General features: G+C 39.2%; 1 protein-coding gene across 1 annotated transcript in view; it reads right to left on the bottom strand.

Moving 5' to 3' along the window:
* Nucleotides 1-15,580, bottom strand: part of LOC106882279 (uncharacterized) — a 38,842-nt gene extending 23,262 nt beyond the window's left edge. The window contains exon 1 of the mRNA XM_014932897.3: nucleotides 15,084-15,580. Within this exon, the coding sequence (XP_014788383.1) occupies nucleotides 15,084-15,254 (171 nt within the window). The 5' untranslated portion in view covers nucleotides 15,255-15,580. The remainder of the gene's footprint in view (nucleotides 1-15,083) is intronic.
* Nucleotides 15,581-21,697: the final 6,117 nt, after the last annotated feature.

Below are 21,697 nucleotides of genomic sequence, written 5' to 3'. Positions count from 1 at the left end.
ACAGACAGATAAAAGAGAGAGAGAAAGAGTAAGAGAGAGAGAGTGAAACAGAGAGAACAGAGAGAGTTTTAAAGCAGAAAAGAGGCAGAAAGAGAGAGGGGTAGGAAGAGGGAGGAAGAAGGAGTAACAATGAGGAGGAGTGGGAGGAAGAAGTGAAACAGAGACGGGGGGCGGCGGCGGCGACAGCAGCAGCAGCTGCGAGAATTTCTCATCCCAATGGAATCTTGTTCTAATTTATTTATTTCTTCCTCCTCTTCCTCTCCACCAAACAACGCCTTCATCCTTTTTTGATATCACAGATGGATCAAGTGCACAGCTGCTACTGCTGTCTCGCTTGACTCTCAATCCTCAACATCACCACGCCGCTGCCACCACCGCCGCTGCCACCACCGCCGCCGCCACCACCATTGGTGCCCCACTGCACCCAGACGAGAAAGTGGTATGCCATAGATGGTAGGTAGGTCGTGGAGACAGAGTAGAAGAGTGTCGAGTGTCATCGGAGACGATGGTAGTGACCATGGGGGCTGGGGGTGAAAGATGGAAGCATGTGGAGGGGTGGAGGTGGAGTCGTGGGGAAGGTATGGACCCCCCCCCTCCACATCTACAATCACATCACTATGTAAAAGATGGCGGTGGTGGTTGTTTAACTCCAGATCAGCCCTCCTCAAACAGACCTATAATCAAAGTTAATCCAAGCGTGACCATCCCGTCTTTTATGCCAGTACAGTACCTAAGACTACAACAGTGGTTCTCAACTGGGGGTCTACATGACCCTTTGGGATCCATATAAAATCTTGTTCGAATTTACCTGGTTGTACTTCTACGATATACAAAATATCTTTTTAATTATTTTATACATTTCCTAATAATATTTCGTTATAAAAATATAATGGGTTTTTTTAAAACTTCAAACGGTTACAAAGATCCAATAGTGTAGGATTGGAATTAAAAGGGTCCTTAGGGGAAAATGGTTGAGGATCACTGGACTACAACATCTGACGTGTCCTTCTCTCTTTAAGACAACAGTATAGTATTTCATGGAGATTTAGCTGCTATTTAATCTCTCCTGTTAACGGTTGCTAATAACAGCCTTTGTAGTGGTGTTACTGACACCAGCCCACAAACAACAATCACCATCACAGCATTACCCGCTACAACACAACCACAACACCACAACACCACAACTACCACCCCTGCCACCGGAGAAATAACAAAGTTAGAATACAACAGAGATTAATCAGCAAAGAATACAAAGACATTTTGCCTAGAATTCCATTCTTGGAAACAGATGTGGTGGTGGTGGTGGTGGTGGCAGTAAGAAGGATAACAAAGATGGTGGCAATGGTTGCCGTTTAGCCCCAGGCCAGCTCTCACAGAGGAGACCTATGATTAAAGTCATTCCAAACATGAAAGAGCATCTTTTCTTTTTTTTTTTCTTTTCTCACATAATCCTATTCTTTTGTTCTTTTACTTGTTTCAGTCATTTGACTGTGGCCATGCTGGAGCACCGCCTTTTGTTGAGAAAATCGACCTCATGACTTATTTATTTATTTATGTGTTTCAGCCAAGTGGCTGCGGTCATGCTGCGGTCATATTGTTTGTAAGCCTAGTACTTATTCTATCGGTTCGTTTTGCCGAGCTGCTAAGTTACGGGGACGTAAACACACCAGCATCAGTTGTCAAGCGATGTTGTGGGGACAAACACGGACACATTTACACACACACACACACACATATATATATATATATATATATATATATATATATATATATATATATATATGTACATATATACGATGGGCTTCTTTCAGTTTCCATCTACCAAATCCATTCACAAGGCTTTGGTCGGTCCGAGGCTATAGTAGAAGATACTTGCCCAAGGTGCCACGCAGTGGGACTGAACCTGGAACCATGTGGTTGGTAACCAAGCTACTTACCACACAGCCACTCCTCCATCTATGTTTACTTTTTTAAGATGGTGTTGTGAGTTTTAAAGATTTGGCTGCTACCTCTAGCAGGTCAAGCAACCACATATCAGATCCTTTGTGCAGGGACAGTAGTGGTGATAGTGGTATGTGAGTGGTGGTGTGTAGCAAAAGTAATAGTCAAACCGTCCAACCCATGCCAGCATGGAAAGCGGACGATGATGATGATGATAGAAGTAAATTTTTGTTTTATGGGCTTTGATTGTTATCTAGGTCTCTCTTTTTGCTAGTGTTTCAATCTTATCCCCAACACCTAGTCTCAAAGTTATTTCTCTGGCCTCATGGTTAAAAGCTTGAGGGGTTACCTTCATGGAAACTTGTGTGAGGCTGTTATTAAAGAGCTGTGCATATGTATCTTTACCCACTCTTCACAAATTCTTAGTTTTGTCTGAAAAAAGCAAGGTCCTATCAGAAGTCTTAAATCTATGGATATTTACCTTAAATTTACCTTGGAAAGAAATAAAGCATTTATGGAATTTCAGCCAGGGTACAATGCCCAAGTGAGCCAAAAGACTTAATTCGAGATAACGCTCTCACTTCATTGTTTCATGTGACTTCATTTTGTCTTTGACACAGCCCCAACAAACCACATGTCACCATATTGTTTCCATACCTGACATCCCTGAAGAACATGTGTATTAGATAACTGCCCAGTTATCTAATATCTTGTGTGATACCTACTGCTATCATTGACTGTAATGGATCAGTTATACTGTATACTTTCATTAATAATAATACTAATTCTTTCTACCAAAGGCACAAGGCCTGAAATTTTGTGGGGAGGGAGTTAGTTGGTTGCATCCACCCTGGTGCTTAGTTTTGCTAGCATGGAAGGGGGTCAAACACAATCACAAACAGGTACACACACACACACACACACACACACACACACACACATGCACTCATACACATATATGATGAGCTTCAACACAGTTTCCGTTTACCCAATTCACTCACTCACAAGGCATTGGTTGGCCTGGGTCTATGATAGAAGACACTTGCCCAAGCTGCAGCACAGAAGGACTGAACCCAGAACCATATGGTTGCAAAGCAAACTTTTTAACCACATAGCCATGACTGCACCCATTATAAAAAGATACACACTTACATGCACATGCATGTATATATTTATGTATATACAGAGTATATATAGAGTATATACGTGTCTAGACTACCTGTGACCCATTAGATTACCGGGAAAGTCTGAGTTTCCCAGCAAGGGAGTTTTGTTTCGTGGGGGTTTTTTTTCTGTTTCCAGGTTGTTTCACATGCTTTCAATGAATGTGACATCAAAATTACATGTAAATGGATCCTTTCTCCAGAAAAGGAATGATTTGGCTGCTATTTTTTGCACGCCCTGCTACCATGTAACAAGTATTTCGAGTCCTTTACCACAAATAGCTGTTGCGTGGTAGCAGGGCGTGCTAGAAATAGCAGCCAAATCTTTGGAGATGAGATATGTTGATGCACTCGAAAGAAACTTATGGTAAAAAATTATTTCACACCGAGGATGCGAACAGGTCTTTTACGAAATATTTACTGTATTTTTAAAGTCATCTTCACTTAACACTGACAGGGTAGAAACTCTAACCTTTCCATTAGACACATTATTTTAGGTATTTGTACCCCCAAACACTGAATATCTCATTAATCACTGGTCTCATTTACGCCAAACTTATTTTATACTGTTTGTATTCATATTTCAGGGGCTCTTTACTTTCAAAATATTTTCCCATTATATGCCCGTTTGGCTGTGTAACATTTCAAGCAAGCAAGCAAGATTGAAGTTCGTTTCTAATGTAATATATATATATATATAGAGAGAGAGAGAGAGAGAGAGAGACACGCGGGAGTGGCTGTGTGGTAAAAAGCTTGGTTCCCAACTATATGAATCTGGGTACAGTCCCACAGCATGGCACCTTGGACAAGTATCTTCTAATATAGCCTTGGGCAGACCAAAGCCTTGTGAGTGGATTTGGTAGATGGAAACTGAAAGAAGTCCATAGTATATATATATATATATATATATATATATATATATATATATCTGTATGTATGTATTCATGTAGTCTGTGTTTGTGCCCCCACCATCAATTGACAACCGATGTTGGTGTGTTTATGTCCCCATAACTTAGCAGCTCAGCAAAAGAGACAGATAAATAAGTACTAGGGGTCAATTTGTTTAACTAAAGGTGGTGCCCCAGCATGGCCACAGTCAAATGACTGAAACAAGTAAAAGAATATAAGTATATATATATATATATATAAACATGCATACATAGTGAGTCACAACCATATTCGTGTGTGTGTGTGTATGTGTCTATATATGTATGTATATATATATATATATATATATATATATATATATATATATATATATATATATATATATATATATTATATATATATATATATATATATATATATATATATATATATATATATATATATATAATTTAGTCCTATGGAACTACACAGACCTCTGAAATTCCAACAACATAACAAAAAATGTGGAGGGGAAAGACATTCCAGATGTAGGTGAAATTCTGACAGTAAAGTATTTACACACACACATACATGCATGCTCACACACACACACACACATATATCCACACATGTACATGCATGAGTATAGCTGAGTGCACCGGCAGACAAAGTATTTGATCTTTTGTGGAGAAATTTCTGGCAACCACACACTTGGTTAGACAACTATTACGTAGTTGTATTATATATATTTAGATGTATAAATGTGTACACCCATATGCACAGACAGACCAACAGATGTATATATACATATATACATACACACCTATTTATAAATATAGGTGTGTATGTATATTTATATATATATATATATATATATATATATATATATATATATAAAGGTAAATAGACTAGTTAGTAGATTCATTAGAATCTGGGCATATCAACAAGTAGGACACCAGGAGTGGCTGGGTACTTAATACTGTGCTCTGAGTAAGGTAAAAATCACCTTTAGCTGACAGTTTTTCTTAGTAAACTGCATGTATGTAAGCTACACACACACACACATACACATGCGGTTTCCATCTGCCATTTTCAGTCACAAGGCTTTGGGGGACAGAAGAGGACATCTGCCCAAGAGGCGACTATATAGATTGAACCTAAAACCACGGGTTCCAATATGAAATTGTTAACCCCACAGCTAGGCATTATTTTCACATCCATTTTTGTCTTAGCTTGAATGCATTGGACATATCTTCTTCAGCACACTACACACTACAAACATATAAATATATATATATATATATATATATATATATATATATATATATATATATAACCAATATGTTAGTATATGCATATATATGTACATGTATGTACATACCTTCATCTACATGTACACATAGATACATAACTGGGTACATGACGTGGCAAAAGAACATGGACAAAATGATAAACAAGGTACTAACTGGCGCTTGTACCAGTGGCACATAAAAAGCACCTTTCAAGCATTGGGCCTCATGGAAGTAATGACAATTGACAATATGCTATGCTTGAGTAGAAGACCCATCAAGCCAAGTGAAATCATAATCATGGCAGAAACTGGTGTCAACACAACTGGTACCCATGCCGGTAAAAGCAACCATTACACTTTCGGAATGGTTGGCATTAGGAAGGGTGTCCAGCCATAGAAATCCTTCTAAATCAGACTGAAGTCTGGTGCAGCCTATCATCCCAGGTCAAACCATCCAACCCATGCCAGCATGGACAACAAGCATTAAATGATGATGATGATCATGATATTTATATTGGCTACCATTGCATTTGTCTGTAAACCATAAGATAAACCAAATGTTGAGAATGTCACATAACTTTCGGTAGGCATTGTGAAATGGCAAGAGAATCTAATAAAGAACTTATTTAACTAATCACCTGAGGAGGTGCATTTTACACCTTTGATGTAAGAAGAGGATTACATAGCATCTTACCAGTGAACTACAGGTGTAAGAGTGCATTGAAACAGTTGTAGTGATTTTAAATAAAGAATGTCATTAATTCCATTTTCTATCATTTGTCTATTTATATAACTTCTACGGATACTGTGAAATTCCTGATGTATATCCAGCAGCAAGAGTATTTCCACTGTATGATGACATCAGGTAGCCAATAACTGTGGACAACCTTTGCACAGCATTCTACAAGGTTTTTACCTGAATCTTGAATCTTACTTAACTTCACCATGTGTTTTTATATATATATATATCATCATCATCATCATCTAACGTCCGTCTTCCATGTTAACATAGGTTGGATGATTTGACTGAAAACTGGTAAGTTGGGGACCTGCACCAAGTTCCAATCTGATTTGGCATGGTTTTCAATGGCTGGATGCTCTTCCTAGCACCTCTATATGTATATATATACATACATATATACATATATATATATATATATATATATATATATATATATATACTCTCTCTCTCACACCCACACTCACACCACAATCTTAATTTTAATAATAAAGATTTCAAATTTTATCATAGTACCAGCAATTTCCAAGGGGAAGGGAGAAATCAATTACATCAACTCTGGTACTTTATTACAACTATAATAATATCTAGGTCTATTCAACCAGGGCATGCTCAAGGTCAAAGAACAACAACAACAACAACAACAATGATGATGACGATGATGACAACAACAACAACAACATTAATGACAATAATTGTTCTTGAAACTTGTGCTAATTCCTATGTTGACATGTTCAAATAATTCTATAACACTTCTTCCCATGATTCTCCTTCCTGAGAGACAAGAGATACAAGACAATATAAAGGGAACAGCTGGTAAAGAAGGATCAATCCCTTTAAATTCCTGGCAGCCCTTTACTCCAAGCAAAACCCCCTTCCCTTACTTAAGACTGTGGTATGAAAACAGATTTTGATTTCCCCCCACCTCCTTCAAGTCTTGTACATTTTGCCCCAAAGCAAGCAGAACTAGTCTCTTCCATTGTGGTAGTTGGTAGAAATAATTAGCTTCACATTGGAGATGAAAAATGCCTGATGCCAACGTCCATTTAATAATCCTTTATACCATTTCTTTGGCCCCAGCCTCCAGCCAAACCAGAACTTGGTCAAAAGACAGTGACAGAGTAATCCTGGTAGCCAGCTGGTTCTACTCCCTGCACATCACAGCAGTTGTTTGACATAGTAGTGTCATAAATCAATGGTTAATAATTAATCAGTGTGTGAAAGAACTTTGCTTCAATATCCTACATCTTACATATACACATGTGCATGTACAAACACACACACACACACACACACACGAGAGTATATGCACAAATGCACACAACCAGCAATGGCATGTGCCTATATTTCATGTCCTTAACTGACAGTGCCTTCTTCTGTCTTTCAAAGCAAAGATTTTTTGGAAACGGTCCAAATACCTCAATTAAAACATCTTCCAACAAAAACCTGAACACCACCACATCTTCATTCATGTCTGTTACTAATTAGGGAGCTTGTATGTGATTGTTATACCAGCTAGAAATAGAAGCCAACTACCCTCAAATCCTGTAACTTAAAAATATAAAAAGACAGGCATGTCTTCCCCATCCCTAAACCTCTCCCCTCACACTCTTATGGAACATCCCCGTTTATCCCCACTGCACTACTTATACTCCCCCCCCACCTACTCACTGTTCCTGGTAGATAGGCCCCAATACATCTCCAGCACCATCTATCTTTCTCTCTCTCACTCTGTCTCTCTATCCTTTTCTAATTCTCTCTCCCCTTCTTCTCTTGGGGTTGCCAAGTATCCTTTCTCTGTCCCTCTATTATACTCTAACCTCTCACCTGACACACAGCTACTTCCCTCGGTTCCACTCCCTCCCTCAGTTGAGAGGTCTTAGCCTTGGAAGCTACTTGGTGACCTTACAAGTGTCATGTAAAAAGCACCTGTGCTGGTGCCACAAGAAAAACACCTGTTCCAGCACCATGCAAAAGGCACCCAAGTTGGTGCCACATAAAAGGTACCTAAGCTGATGTCATGTAAAAAGCACCCATGCTGGCACCACATAAGTAGCACCTGTGCTGGTGCCACATGAAAAGCACTTGTTCTTGCACCACGTAAAGGGCACCCAAGCTAATGTCAAGCACCCACATTAGAAGCATCTGTGCTGGTGCCACATGAAAAGCACTTGTTCTTGCACCACGTAAAGGGCACCCAAGCTAATGTCAAGCACCCACATTAGAAGCATCTGTGCTGGTGCCACATGAAAAGCACCAGCATACTCTGTAAGGTGGTTAACATTAGGAAGAGCATCCAGCCATAGAAACCATAGGAGCTTGGTACAGCCCTCTGGCTTGCCAGCTCCTGTTCAACCATTCAAGGCAGGCTAGCATGGAAAATGGACCTTTAATGACAATGATACATGTAATAAAATGTGTTTGCACACACACATCTGTGTGTGTGAGTGAGTGAATATGATCAGTGTTTATGTAGATGTGTGTGTGCGAGTGTGCCTGTAGATTTATAAATTAAGTGGATGTCAGCATAATTACCAAACAATAATTTACACACACAACCACATGTACATTCATAGAAAACCATACAACTACTCTTCACACCACTGATGTTATCCAAGGGAATGGCAAAGGGGCCGGCACAGCTTGGCACCGGTGACATCACAACTCATTTTTACAGTTGAGTGAACTGGAGCAATGTGAAATAAAGTGTCTTGCTCAAGAAAACAACACAGCCTGGTCCAGGAACCGAAATCACTACCTCATGATCATGCGCCCGACACTCAAACCATTGACCCATGCACCTTCACAAACATATATGTACAATATATATACATATATAAACATATATGCACACATATGTACTGCATATACAGCAGAAACAATAATGAGTTGGTGGCCATGGGTAACGACTGAAGTCTCACAGGTCTAGAGTTCAAATATAACAAAACTGCTTTGGAAAAGAAAGAGAGCAGGGCACAGAATTCTATACATCATTGTTCTCTTAGATGTTGAGAAGAGGTTCCAGAATACCGAGGAATGTCACCCAAAATAGTCACCCTATTCAGGATGTGACGGGCATTCACCCCACTTGGGATATAGCAAACAATTACCCCAGTTGAAATGAGATGAGCTGCAAACTACCATCCCAGCCATGACAAGACGAGGTATTTGTACCAGTTGGGACAAGGTAAGGGTACTATGTCTGCCATGGCAATATAGGCTATCATCACGACCAGGGAAAGATAGGCTACCAAGCCAGCTGGAGCAAGACAGGATTCTACTCCAGCTGGGATGAAATGGGCTGCCACCCTATTAAAAGGTAACAAATTATAATCCTATGAAGTAAAGAAATGTCCCACATCCACCTAACATCTTCATCAGCGTATACAAGGTAACAGTATACATACATACATACATGCATACATACACACATCACAGACACACACATGCAAACATATATACATACACACACATACATACATATATACATACATACATGCATGCATCATATACATACACAAACATATATACATACACAAACATATATACATACACACATACATACACGCACACATACATACATGCACATACATACATACATACATAGATACATACACACACAAACATACACACACACAAACATACATTCACGCAAACATAAATACATACATATATGCACACACATACAAGTATGCATTCATATGCGTATGAATATGTGTATCTTTTTCTGGAAAAAAAAAACTGATAAAATGGAAGTTCATTCAAACAAAACTACCTTGTGGTATTAAATCCACCCAAGTTGCACAGACACTTCCATCGCACAGTCACCAATAGAAATATACAAGCGACCCATTAGTGAAAAACCTACAATCAATGACACTATAATTTGCAAAAAGCCAAAAGGGGAGAAATAGCAGCCAAATCCCCCCTCAACACAACCTACCATCATAAACAAAGAAGGATATATTGGATATCCACATCAGTTGTTAGCTGTCAGGACACTACAACCTTCAAAACTTCCAGGCTTTCTGAAATTCACGAAACAATACACCTGATGTCCGGCCACCACCACCACTTTTTTTGTAATGACTCATTCACTGTTTGCTTCTTGTGCATTAGTTTATGTTGTGTTTATGCAATTTTGGCCACTTTGTCCTGATGAGTTGTAGTGCACCTGAGCACTGTAAACAATAAGCTCATCATCATCATCATCATCATCATCATTATTATTATTATTATTTCACTTGAAAAGGAAGTTGTGGGTGGAGAAGGAAGTGTTGCCTTGTAGCAAGTTTGTTGAAAAATGAGTGAATGTTGGAAGAATACCAGGTGTGAAAGGACCAATTCTGAGCATACACCTGTAAAAAAAATGGAGACAGGCTCTTGCCCTGTTGTTCAAGCACCCGTGACTTTTGTGGGGTTTTCCACAAAGACCTTAAAGTGCCTCCCCATTTGGGAGTTTTAATTAGTTCAAGTCTTTTGTTATTACATTGTGTACATGCGAAAACCCATTGTATCGACCTATTTTTGTCTTTTATGTCGTTGTATGTCTTTTAATGTTTTGTACATGAGCCCTTGTGGCTATAAAATAATTTATTATTATTATTATTATTATTATTAAGGCTGCATGTTAGCAGAATCGTTAGTATTTTGCCTGTCCTTACATTCTGAGTTCAAATTCTGCTGAGGTCGACTTTGCCTTTCATCCTTTCGGGGTCGATAAATTAAGTACCAGTGAAACACTGGGATCAATGGATCAATGTAATCAACTGGTCCCCTACCCGCAAATTTCAGACCTCGTGCCTTTAGTAGAAAGGATTATTATTATTATGGTGGTGAGCTGGCAGAATCATTAGCACACCAGGCAAAATGCTTAGCAGTATTTCATCCGTCTTCACATTCTGAGTTCAAATTCCACCAGGTTCGACTTAGCCTTACATCCTTTCGAGGGTCAATAAAATAAGTACCAGTTGAGTACTGGGGGGGAAGGGGTCGATGTAATCGACTGTCCCCCTCCTCCAAAGTCTAGGCCTTGTGCCTATTGTATAAAGGATTATTATTATTATTATTGTTGTTGTTGTTGTCATCTTGAATATATTGCCTGAGTAAAAAGGAGATGACCATGGAATTTCTTTAATCATAGGTCCACTCAGTCTGAGTTAGATCTGGGGGCTAACAACAACAACAACAACATGCATAAAATAAAACAATTGAAGCAGTGTCTAACTGAATATACAGTGGATTTGATCTCAGGAGCAGAACTTTCTTCACTCCGAGAATTTAAAGAACATACTTGACAAGATGTCCACTGCTAGGAATGTCAATACTAGAGACATTTAAGGTCAATGATTGGTCTGGCTGAAAGCAGAACTGTTCAAGACCGTGAGGTATAGAGACCTGCTTTAAATGTCATAATAATTTTGTGTCTGGGGACCAATGGAAAAGGTAAGTGTAATATTCTAAATACATATGGCTCCCTGTGCCGGTGGCATGTAAAAACCACCCACTATACTCTTGGAGTGGTTGGCGTTAGGAAGAGCATCCAGCTATAGAAACATTACCAGATCAGATTGGAGCCTGGTGCAGCTGTTGGCTCTTTAGACTGCAGTCAAAGCGTCCAACTCATGCCAGCATGAAAAACAGACGTTCAACGATGATGATGATGATATATGTAATAAATAATATATATATATACATACATGCATATATGGGTACAGGACATCAACAATGGTGCAAATAAAATGAAATACGTAAACAATGAGAAAAAATGGAAAACAGGACAAGTTAACACAGAGAAAGGACCCTTCATCAGTTGTCGGCTGGGGCCATGGGTGGATGTTTATGACAGAAACACTTCATACAGGGTGGATACCACTACTACAAGGTGTCTCTCTCTCTCTCTATATATATATAGAGAGAGAGAGAGAGACTGATAGATAGACAGATACAGACAGACAGACAGATAGACATGTAGGTATGGGTTGATGCACTACAGTAACATTGATGGGGTGCATACATAAGGAGGATAATGTCACTGGGTGTAATAGGGGTGTGGGCTAGTTAACCAGACAGACATCAGGGGATGGATATAGGTATAATAGGGGTAAGGACTGAGTCATTTCAGACATTAAGGAAGTGTGTTACATAGTTACTTCATCAGTTTCAAAATTCTTGTCACCTCCACCCATTTAGATGGGTGTGGTTGGTTGTGTTTATGTAAAATTATTGGTAGGGGTGTGTGTCTGCAGACATGCTTAATATTTCAGTGTGTGTATGTGTGTAAGGCCATCATTTCTTATGATTCAGGCAACATAATTTCAATATTATTTTTTTATAGTTAAGGTCAGTAGATCATACTGTGTACAATAGTGAACTGTGCCTCCACATACTTCCTTATTTATAATTAGATATAGTTGAATATGGACAGTTCAGGCATTTAAGTTCACAGTGTTTCAGATGACCAGGTCAAAAGTTCATATTCTAGAGGCTAAAATAAGTAACAGTTAAGTATCAGGGTTGATTTTCAGCAGATGTTTGTGTACTTGTGCTTAAGTGAAACTATTATTTAGTCACAAAAGGAGGGAGTGACACTCACCTATGACCTTAGTAGACCATCCCAGTCTACCCAGCTATGAATTGGTACCACATGGTAGAGATACATTTGCCAACTATAAGTAACAGAACCCTTGTAAAATTGACAACTGATAAGCTTAAAGTATAAAATTGAGCATTACCATCATCATCATTTAAGGTCCGTTTTCCATATGGGCACAGGTTGGACAGTCTGACAGGAGCTGGCCAGCCTGAGGGCTGTCCAGGCCCCAATTGTCTGCTCTGGCATGGTTTTTTACAGCTGGATGCCCTTCCTAATGCCAAACACTTTACAAAATGTACTGGGTGCCTTTCACATGTCACCAGCACAGGTGCCTTTATATATATGTGTGTATGTATATGTATGTATGCAGGAGTGGCTGTGTGGTAAGTAGCTTGCTTACCAACCACATGGTTCCGGGTTCAGTCCCACTGCGTGGCACCTTGGGCAAGTGTCTTCTACTATAGCCTCGGGCCGACCAAAGCCTTGTGAGTGGACTTGGTTTACGTCCCCGTAACTTTGCGGTTCGGCAAAAAGAGACCGATAGAATAAGTACTAGGCTTACAAAGAATAAGTCCTGGGGTCGATTTTCTCGACTAAAGGCGGTGTTCCAGCATGGCCGCAGTCAAATGACTGAAACAAGTAAAAGAGTAACGACTAAGAGTATGTGTGTGTGTGTGTATGTATGTATAGGGAGAAGAGTGATGTAGTGACTACCAGTATCTATTGGGTCCCAACTGAAATTTTCCTTTTCCTGTAGTTCCATCTCAAAGGTAATTAATCCCAGGAAAATCTTTCACTACAGAAGTTATAACCAAAAACAGGATCGGAACACAATGTCTGCCAACAAAAACATCCATCCATAAATAGTGTTCCCACTGTTTTTCTACAACCAGCGATACTTTTCTTCGGTTATTACTTTGTACAGCAGAGGGTTAAGAATCTCGTCTACGAACACATCAGGCCATGATAGTAACTAAACGTGAACCTTGAATTTCCAGGCCAGCAACATACACTTCAGCATTGTGATCGCTTGACTTGTTAAAAATAACAGCCAAATTTCTCTCAGACCACTTCATAAAGGAAGGACACATTCGATAAAATAGTCCTGGGTACGTTGTCTGAAAACGATGGCACTTTCATAGATCTGGCCTGGGGTTAAACGAAAACCACCAGCTGTGACACGAGGAATTGGGAATTCACTACATTCTTGCTCAATCTGCTAAAAATAGCAGACAAATCACACACTACCATCTTAAGAAAGGAATGACACCTAAGGTAATGTAGTCCTAGGTACTTGTAAATAGACAGGGTGGTCACGGCTAGAAGACATTTTGATTATATGCGCATTCAGTCAGCGTTGATTTGGTACTAAACAAAAACCAGCTGCTATGAGTGAATATGTGTGTTTGTGTGTGTGTGCGTTTGTGTGTGTGTGTGTGTGTGTGTGTGCGTGTGTGTGTGTGTGCGTGTGCGTGTGTGTGTATACACTTGCTAACATAAAAAGAGGAGGAGGAAGAGGAAAGAGTGAGTGATCACATTGTGTCCGACGAAAATTGCCTTTGGTTAAATATGAAATTAGGAGAGAATGCAAGTGTGCGTGGTAACATAAGACTGCGTGTGTGTGTGTGTGTGTGTGTATACTGTGACAACTGGCTTGATACGTCGGTGACGTCATCATGTGAACATAACAAAGGAGGGACCAGGAAGGTGAGGTTGTATGACACATAGAGACAGACAGGCAGGCAGGCAGACTGGTATGTAAAGACACAATGTGTGTGTGAGAGAGAGACAGAGACAGAGAGACAGACAAACAGAGACATAGAGAGAGAGAGGCAGATAACACGCACAGCCACATATATACATACACGTATACACAGACTAGTGTATTTGAGAGAGACGGGGGGGGGGGGGGCGGGCAGACAACACACACATCCATACACAGGTTAGTGTGTGTGTGTATTACAGACGGTCAAACACCTAGCTAATCTAGTAAGAAATACATTGGTATACTTCATAAAAGAAAGTTATCAATAAACACTATAGGTAGATAAACAGATCGATACAGTCTACATAGATACAAACAGAAATAAAAAGATACACATATGGACAAACAACAGATCGACAGAAATATTCTATATCGAGACAAATAAGAAAGTAGAAAAATACAGACAGAAAGTTAGGACGCAATAGAGAAATCGATCAATACAAATACCAAACATATTAGACGAAAATATGAATAGAAAAGACGGAGATCCTAACAGAAAGTTGGGATTCTAGAAAGTTGGGATTCTAGAGATCGATGGAAGGACAATTTTTATATTAGAGGAATAAATAAAGAAAATGACACAAATAGACAGAAAGTTAGGACACTATAGGTAGAGAGAAATATATTGTAGCTATACAGATAAATAATAAAACAAGTAATAAAGAGAGACATGCCGGCTAATTAACAAAACAAATACTTCCTTTCTGGAGACGTCTTCTTACCTGAGATAGTTTCCAGTTCATCTGTGACCAATCTTTCTTACCCACCTCTAATTCAGACACATCTTCATCGTATATATCCTCCATATCGTTGGTAGTGTTACCATTGCCATTTTGATCGGTTTGAAGTGAAGATTCACTTGGCCTCAGTCTACTCAGATCGACGGCTGACATGTTGTTATGCGATGAGGGTGGAAATGAGACAACTCGAACACACTAACGCACACGCGTGCAAACGCGTATGTATACTATTGTTATCAACTGACACACACACACACACATACGTACGCGCGCGCACTGACTTTCCCCCCTCTTACTTTCTCGCAAACTGTTAGAGACTAGAAGTCATGTGACTTCAAACAGTAACGATAGTGGTGGAGACGGAGCTCAGATTAAATGAGAGAGAGAGAAAGAGGGGGAGAGAGAAAGAGAGAGTGGTAAATAGAAAGGGAGACAGAGAGAGAGAGACACACACACACACGCGCACAAAGAATGTGTTGGTGTTGACGTCATATGACCGGTTTGTATACGTCATGTGACGTTCATACCGGCAACAGAGTCGGAGCAAATGATAGTGGTGGTGGTGGTGGTGTAATAGTGGTTCTAGTGGTAGTGGTAGTGATTCTAATGATAGTGGAGGTGGTTCTAATAATAGTGGAGGTGGTGGAAGGAACGATAATGTACTGTGGGGGTAATAACCATTGGACTAATAAAGTCGTGATTGTACTAGTACTAATAATAGTAATGGTGGTGGTGGTGTGTTTGTAGTAGTAGAACTAGTAAACGAAATTTCCATTTCTCAGTGATAACTTTTAATAGTTATAGGAAAGACTTCCATTATGTCAAGTTGAGAAACTTATAACTTACTGAGATCGTGGACCTTGGGGAAAATTTGGCAGGTGGAATAACTTTTCGGATGATGATGAGTGGGAAGTCTCAAAATTTGAGGGTGTGGAGCTTTCGTTTTTAGGGAGGGTTCCAGTATGTATCGACCGATCCGCTTTCAGGCTCTCCCGGACCTGAACCCATTTACTAGCTGAACATCCCTCTAATAATTCTTGGTGGTAATGTAAATGATGCAACATCTATCTATCTATCTATCTATCTATCTATCTATCTATCTATCTATCTATCTACCTACCTACCAACCTACCTACCTACCTACCCACCCATCAATCTATCTAACTATCTATCTGTCTATATCTGTCTCTCCATTATCTATCAATCTATTGAGTGATCTATCTATCTATCTATCTATTTATCTCTCTCTCTCTATATATATATATATATATATATAAGAATTTAAGGAATGGAGAAAACGCATGTTATAATTGCATACTTATCCATCTATTGTTTTCATAGTCGGTCATAATGTCTTACGTTTAAGATGATTCCCATGCTTTCCCTGACGAGAAGGTTACAATTTTAATATCAAAGATCCCTATGGATCACACAGGTTGTAATCCTTTGAAACATATGTAGGAATAAAGTATGCAATTATAACATGCGTTTTCTCCATTCCTTAAATTCTTAAATATACTCAAATACCCAAAATTTCAAGGAGTTCCTGCCTTAAAAACAGGAACTAAACCACAGTTATTTTGTGTTCTTTGCTACATTGGTTTCTATTAACCCATTTATTCTATCAGAAGAATTTTTATTCATTAAGATAGAAGAAATACACATAATTATATATATATATATATATATATATATATATATATATATATACATTGATCGATCTATATTTATCTATCTATCTATCTATCTATTGATTAGTCTATCAATCTATTTATATCTATCTCTCCATCTATCTATCTATCTATCTATCTATCTATCTATCTAACTGTTTATCTGTCTGCCTAGCCATCTGTCAATCTATGTGTCTATCTATTTGTCTTTCTATCAATCTCTCTCTCTACACACAGAGAGAAGGAGGATGTGAGAGAGGGAGGATGGGAGAGAGACAACACCAAACACCAACATCACTTCATCCAAAAGATGAGAATGTGAAAGTCTAGAAACATTGGAAATAGATGAAGGAAAGCTGGTTGTCGTTAACAAATTACAAGGAACTCATATGAAAATATGACATATACTCAAAGTATATCTAAATGAAAAACTGTTTTCTATACTCACACACACAAACACACACACACACACACACACACATATACATACATATATATATACATACATACATACATACATACATACATACATACATATATGTCTGTCACTTGTTTCAGTCAATGAAATGTGGCCATACTGAGGTACCATCTCAAAGGGTTTAGTTGAACAAATTGACCCCAGAACTTATTTTTTAAGTTTAGTACTTATTTTAGCTGTCTCTTTTACGAACTCTTAAGTTACAGGGATGTAAACAAACCAACATAGTTTGGCGAGGACAAATACACACACACAGGCACATGCATGCACTCACACACACACACACACACACACATATACACATATACAATGGGTTTCCACATAGATTCATCATCATCATTATCAATATCATTTAACATCCGTTTTCCATGCAGGCATGGGTTGGACGGTTTGACTCAGGTCTTGAGAGCCAGCAGCTGCACCAGGCCCCAATTTGATCTGGCAATGTTTCTAAAGCTGGATGCCCTTCCTAACGCCAACCACTCTGAGAGTGTAGTTGGTGCTTTTTACATGCCACCAGCACTGGCGCCAGTTTGGCGGGCCTGACATCGATCATGTTCAGACAGTGTTTTTTACATGCCACTGGCATGGGAGCTCTCTGAACTTCGCCCAACCTATTCTTATTCTAGCAGCTATGCTCTCAGAGCATCCACCTCCACTACTAACTTGACCACCTAGATAACAGAAGCTTTCCCCGCCAGCATTTGATGGAGTCTATTTTCTGTACATTTGTAGTGTTTGTTGTACATATGTATGTATATATGTAATCATACGGTACATTGCAGTTCACCTGTTGCGCCCTCAATACATTGCGGATTTTTCCAGCTAATATATGAAAATTTATATTGCAGACTTCTCAGAATATTGCAGGCTTCTGCGTCCAATAAGTATTTATATTCTTTTAGATTTTAATTATTTCTGTGGTAAAATGAGCATTTTCACACCTAAAAATTAATAAATTAATAAATAAAAAATCTATTACTACACTGCACTGTATAACACATTAATTAAAATATATTAAAAGAAAATAATACTGTACCATAGATGAGTAACCAAAGAATCATACATACAGTAGTATGGAAAACGAAACTCAGGAGGCGAGTGTGTGGTGTTGTTTTGCATTTATAATGAAATAAATATATACAAATTATAAAAATAATAAAAAATATATACAGTAGGTGCAGCAGTGGCTGTATGGTAAGCAGTTTGGTTACCAACCACAAGGTGCGTGGCACCTTGGGCAAGTGTCTTCTACTATAGCCTCAGGCCGACCAAAGCCTTGTGAGTGGATTTAGTAGACAGAAACTGAAAGAAGCCCATCGTATATATGTATATATATATATATATATATATATATATATATAAGTCAGTAAATAGTGGGGTTGTGTTAACCGCACGTGGAGAAATATATATATATATATATATGTATGTATGTGTGTGTATATGTTTGTGTGTCTGTGTTTGTCCCCCCAGTATCACTCGACAACCGATGCTGGTGTGTTTACATCCCCATAACTTAGCGGTTCAGCAAAAGAGACCGATAGAATAAGTACTAGGCTTCCAAAGAATAAGTCCATGGGTCGATTTGCTCGACTAAAAGGCGGTGCTCCAGCATGGCCGCAGTCAAATGACACCATCTCCAGTGGCAACTTGGTGTTTTCAGCTACCAGCCCAGGCTCGTCAGGTTGAGAAAAAAACATAAGTATCGGTCACTCTCCAAGAGATTTATGGTCAAGCCAGTGGCAGTTGAGACCTCCAGCATTCTTGGCCCTCAGACCATATCCCTGCTCACTGCTATCAGAGCAGAGATTGCTATCCACATGTGCGAGCCCTATGATTCAAAGTGGCTGTTCCAGTGCATCTTCCTCGCTATCCTATGAGGCAACACCATCTCTATTTTGTCTGCTGGTGCCATAAGAAATGTTCCTATATTGTGAGAGGCAAGAGTCTACATTCCTTACTACCCGAAACTACTAAAAGATGGCAGTCTTCTAGTTGTGTTCAGTTGGGATACCATCAGCTCCATCATGTGACTTTTAGAGGCCCCCTGCAACTTTTTGTTTCAAGGCCCCATCCCTTCCATCAAAATTCATAATCTACACACCTTTTATTCATAGCTATATTTTACTTAATTCAATATTTCTCGTTATTCTAAAGAACATCTCTAAAAATACAAGTTGAATTTATTTAGGTTTATTACAAATTTCAATAAGTAAAACTTCCAGACATGAATAAAAGAGCACTTTTATAATCCAGGCAGCTTTCAAAGACAAACATGGTGCATTTTTCGCTTTGCGAAAATTATCAATCAGTTCAGAGTAATCAAGCCAAAAGCCAAGTTCGTGTTCAATATATATCAGAGACAATCCACAAAGTCTGGTACACTTTTATGGTAAAATACAATATTTTTACAAGAACTTTTGCAAGTACAATGTATAACCATTTTATTTCTTGAAATTTTCAGTTAACATAGTTTAATTCTTGTTCAACATCTTAACCAAAGTAAATAGATGACTTTGGTCTTAACATGGGGCCCCTCAACTGCAGAGGCCCCTTGCAACCGCAGGGTTTGCAGGAGCTTAGCAACGGCCCTGGGTACCATATGCATCTGCAACAATAGAATGCATGATTGTAGGTTCTGTCTCAGTGAATGGATCCTTGGCCAAGAATCTTCCATATTACCAAAGTAATATGAATTTGGTAAACACAAAGCTGTGAAGAAGCTAGCTGTCAGAGGGGTCATCTTTGTTCCGGACAACAGGGCTGTAGACATAGCTCATTGCCTCGTTTAACCCCTTGAATTTATTGTTGGGTATCTTTAACTGAGTCCACTCAAATACCAGCATTTGTGTCAGATCTCCTGAATGAGAAGAACTTACTCACTTCCTCTTACCAATTATGAAAGCTCTGTAAAGAGCCATGGAGTAAATAAATGGCCCACCTACACTGAATCCTAAAAATAATAGTATGTGTTAGCAGCAATTAGTTTACTACAGAATCGTTCGATAATCGCTATGATGACTGTAGCTCTACTTTCAGGCATCATCTTCATTCTATACTGCCCATGCCATTTAACCCTTTCGCTACCGTATTTCTGTTGAGATGCTCTGTGTTTCTTTCAATTACTTTAAATATAACAAAGAATTTAGTAAAATAACTTGGTTATCATTAAACTAGTTTTAGGAACATAAATTGTGACTAAGGTTTGGTGGAAGATTTTAATTCAAAACTTATGAAATCTAGACATTTGTACTCAGAGCCAGAGGTGGTTTCAGCCAGGTTGGTAATGAAAGGGTTAAACTTATCAAACCCTTCCATGCACTCTTTTACAGATGGCCCAACTCCACTTTATATTAGCCCTTATTCCATCTTTTTTTTTTTGGGGGGGGGGTCAGATCTGTTATTATTGTTCAGCCCTAGGTCATTTCTATATGATCAAAACCATACAAGCCATGAGCATCCCCTGAGTTATCCAGACATAATTCAGGGTATTCCTTTTAAAGACAGAGAAGGGAGGGATTTGGGAAATATTTGGCTGTTATTTCCAGCAAATCAGTCGACCGTATAGAAGCTACTTCTTTGCCTCTCAATGATGGTGTTGTTGTTGATGGTGGTAGCAGTGGTAGTGGTGGGCAACACTGGTGGTGGTGGTGGTGGTGATGGTGGTGGCGGTGGTGCCAGTGGTGGGGTGATAGTGATGGTAGTGTGGGTGTATGCATAAAAAGTGCAAGGAGAAAATATGTGCAGTGTTGTTATTAAAGCCAGCAGCAGCAGCAGACATTGTGTTCTGTTGGTGGTTGTAGTGGTGGTGGTGGTGGTGGTGGTGGTGGTGGTGGTAGGGATGGGTAAGATGGTGGGAAGGTGAGGGTTGTGGAAGTCTTATGAAATAACTACTATAAAAGATAAATACTTGGGATACCATTTGATGTGGAATAGGGAAGCGAGAGGGAGAGGAAGAGGGAAAGGGAGAGACAGAGAGAGAGGAAATAAAAAGAGGGGGGGAATAAGGTAAAAATAAGGGAGAGAGGTGGTGAGAGGAGAAAGGGAGGAAGAGAAAAAAGGAGAAAGCTTGACAGAAATAGATAGTTAGATAAAGAGATAGACAGAGAAAGAGGAGGAGGAGGAGGAGAGAGAGAGAGAGAGAGAGAGAGGTGAATAACAGAGAAAGTCAGACAAATGGATTGTCAACTAAGCTGGGCCTAACAGACAGGCAGTAGCTCTAGATAGATAGGTAGATAGATAGATAGATAGATAGATAGAAATAGATAGATAGATATACATACATACATACATAAAGACAGACAGACAGTCAGACAGTCAAACAGTCGGACAGACAGACAGACAGATAGATAGATAGACAGGAAGGCAGACAGACAGATAGACAGACAGACAGGAAGGCAGACAGACAGACAGGAAGGCAGACAGACAGACAGGAAGGCAGACAGTCA

Source organism: Octopus bimaculoides, chromosome 4, assembly GCF_046866305.1.
Source record: "Octopus bimaculoides isolate indiv1 chromosome 4, ASM4686630v1, whole genome shotgun sequence".
NCBI lineage: Eukaryota > Metazoa > Mollusca > Cephalopoda > Octopoda > Octopodidae > Octopus > Octopus bimaculoides.
The sequence above is the reverse complement of the archived record's forward strand: the minus strand, read 5'-3'. Positions and strand labels throughout refer to the sequence as shown.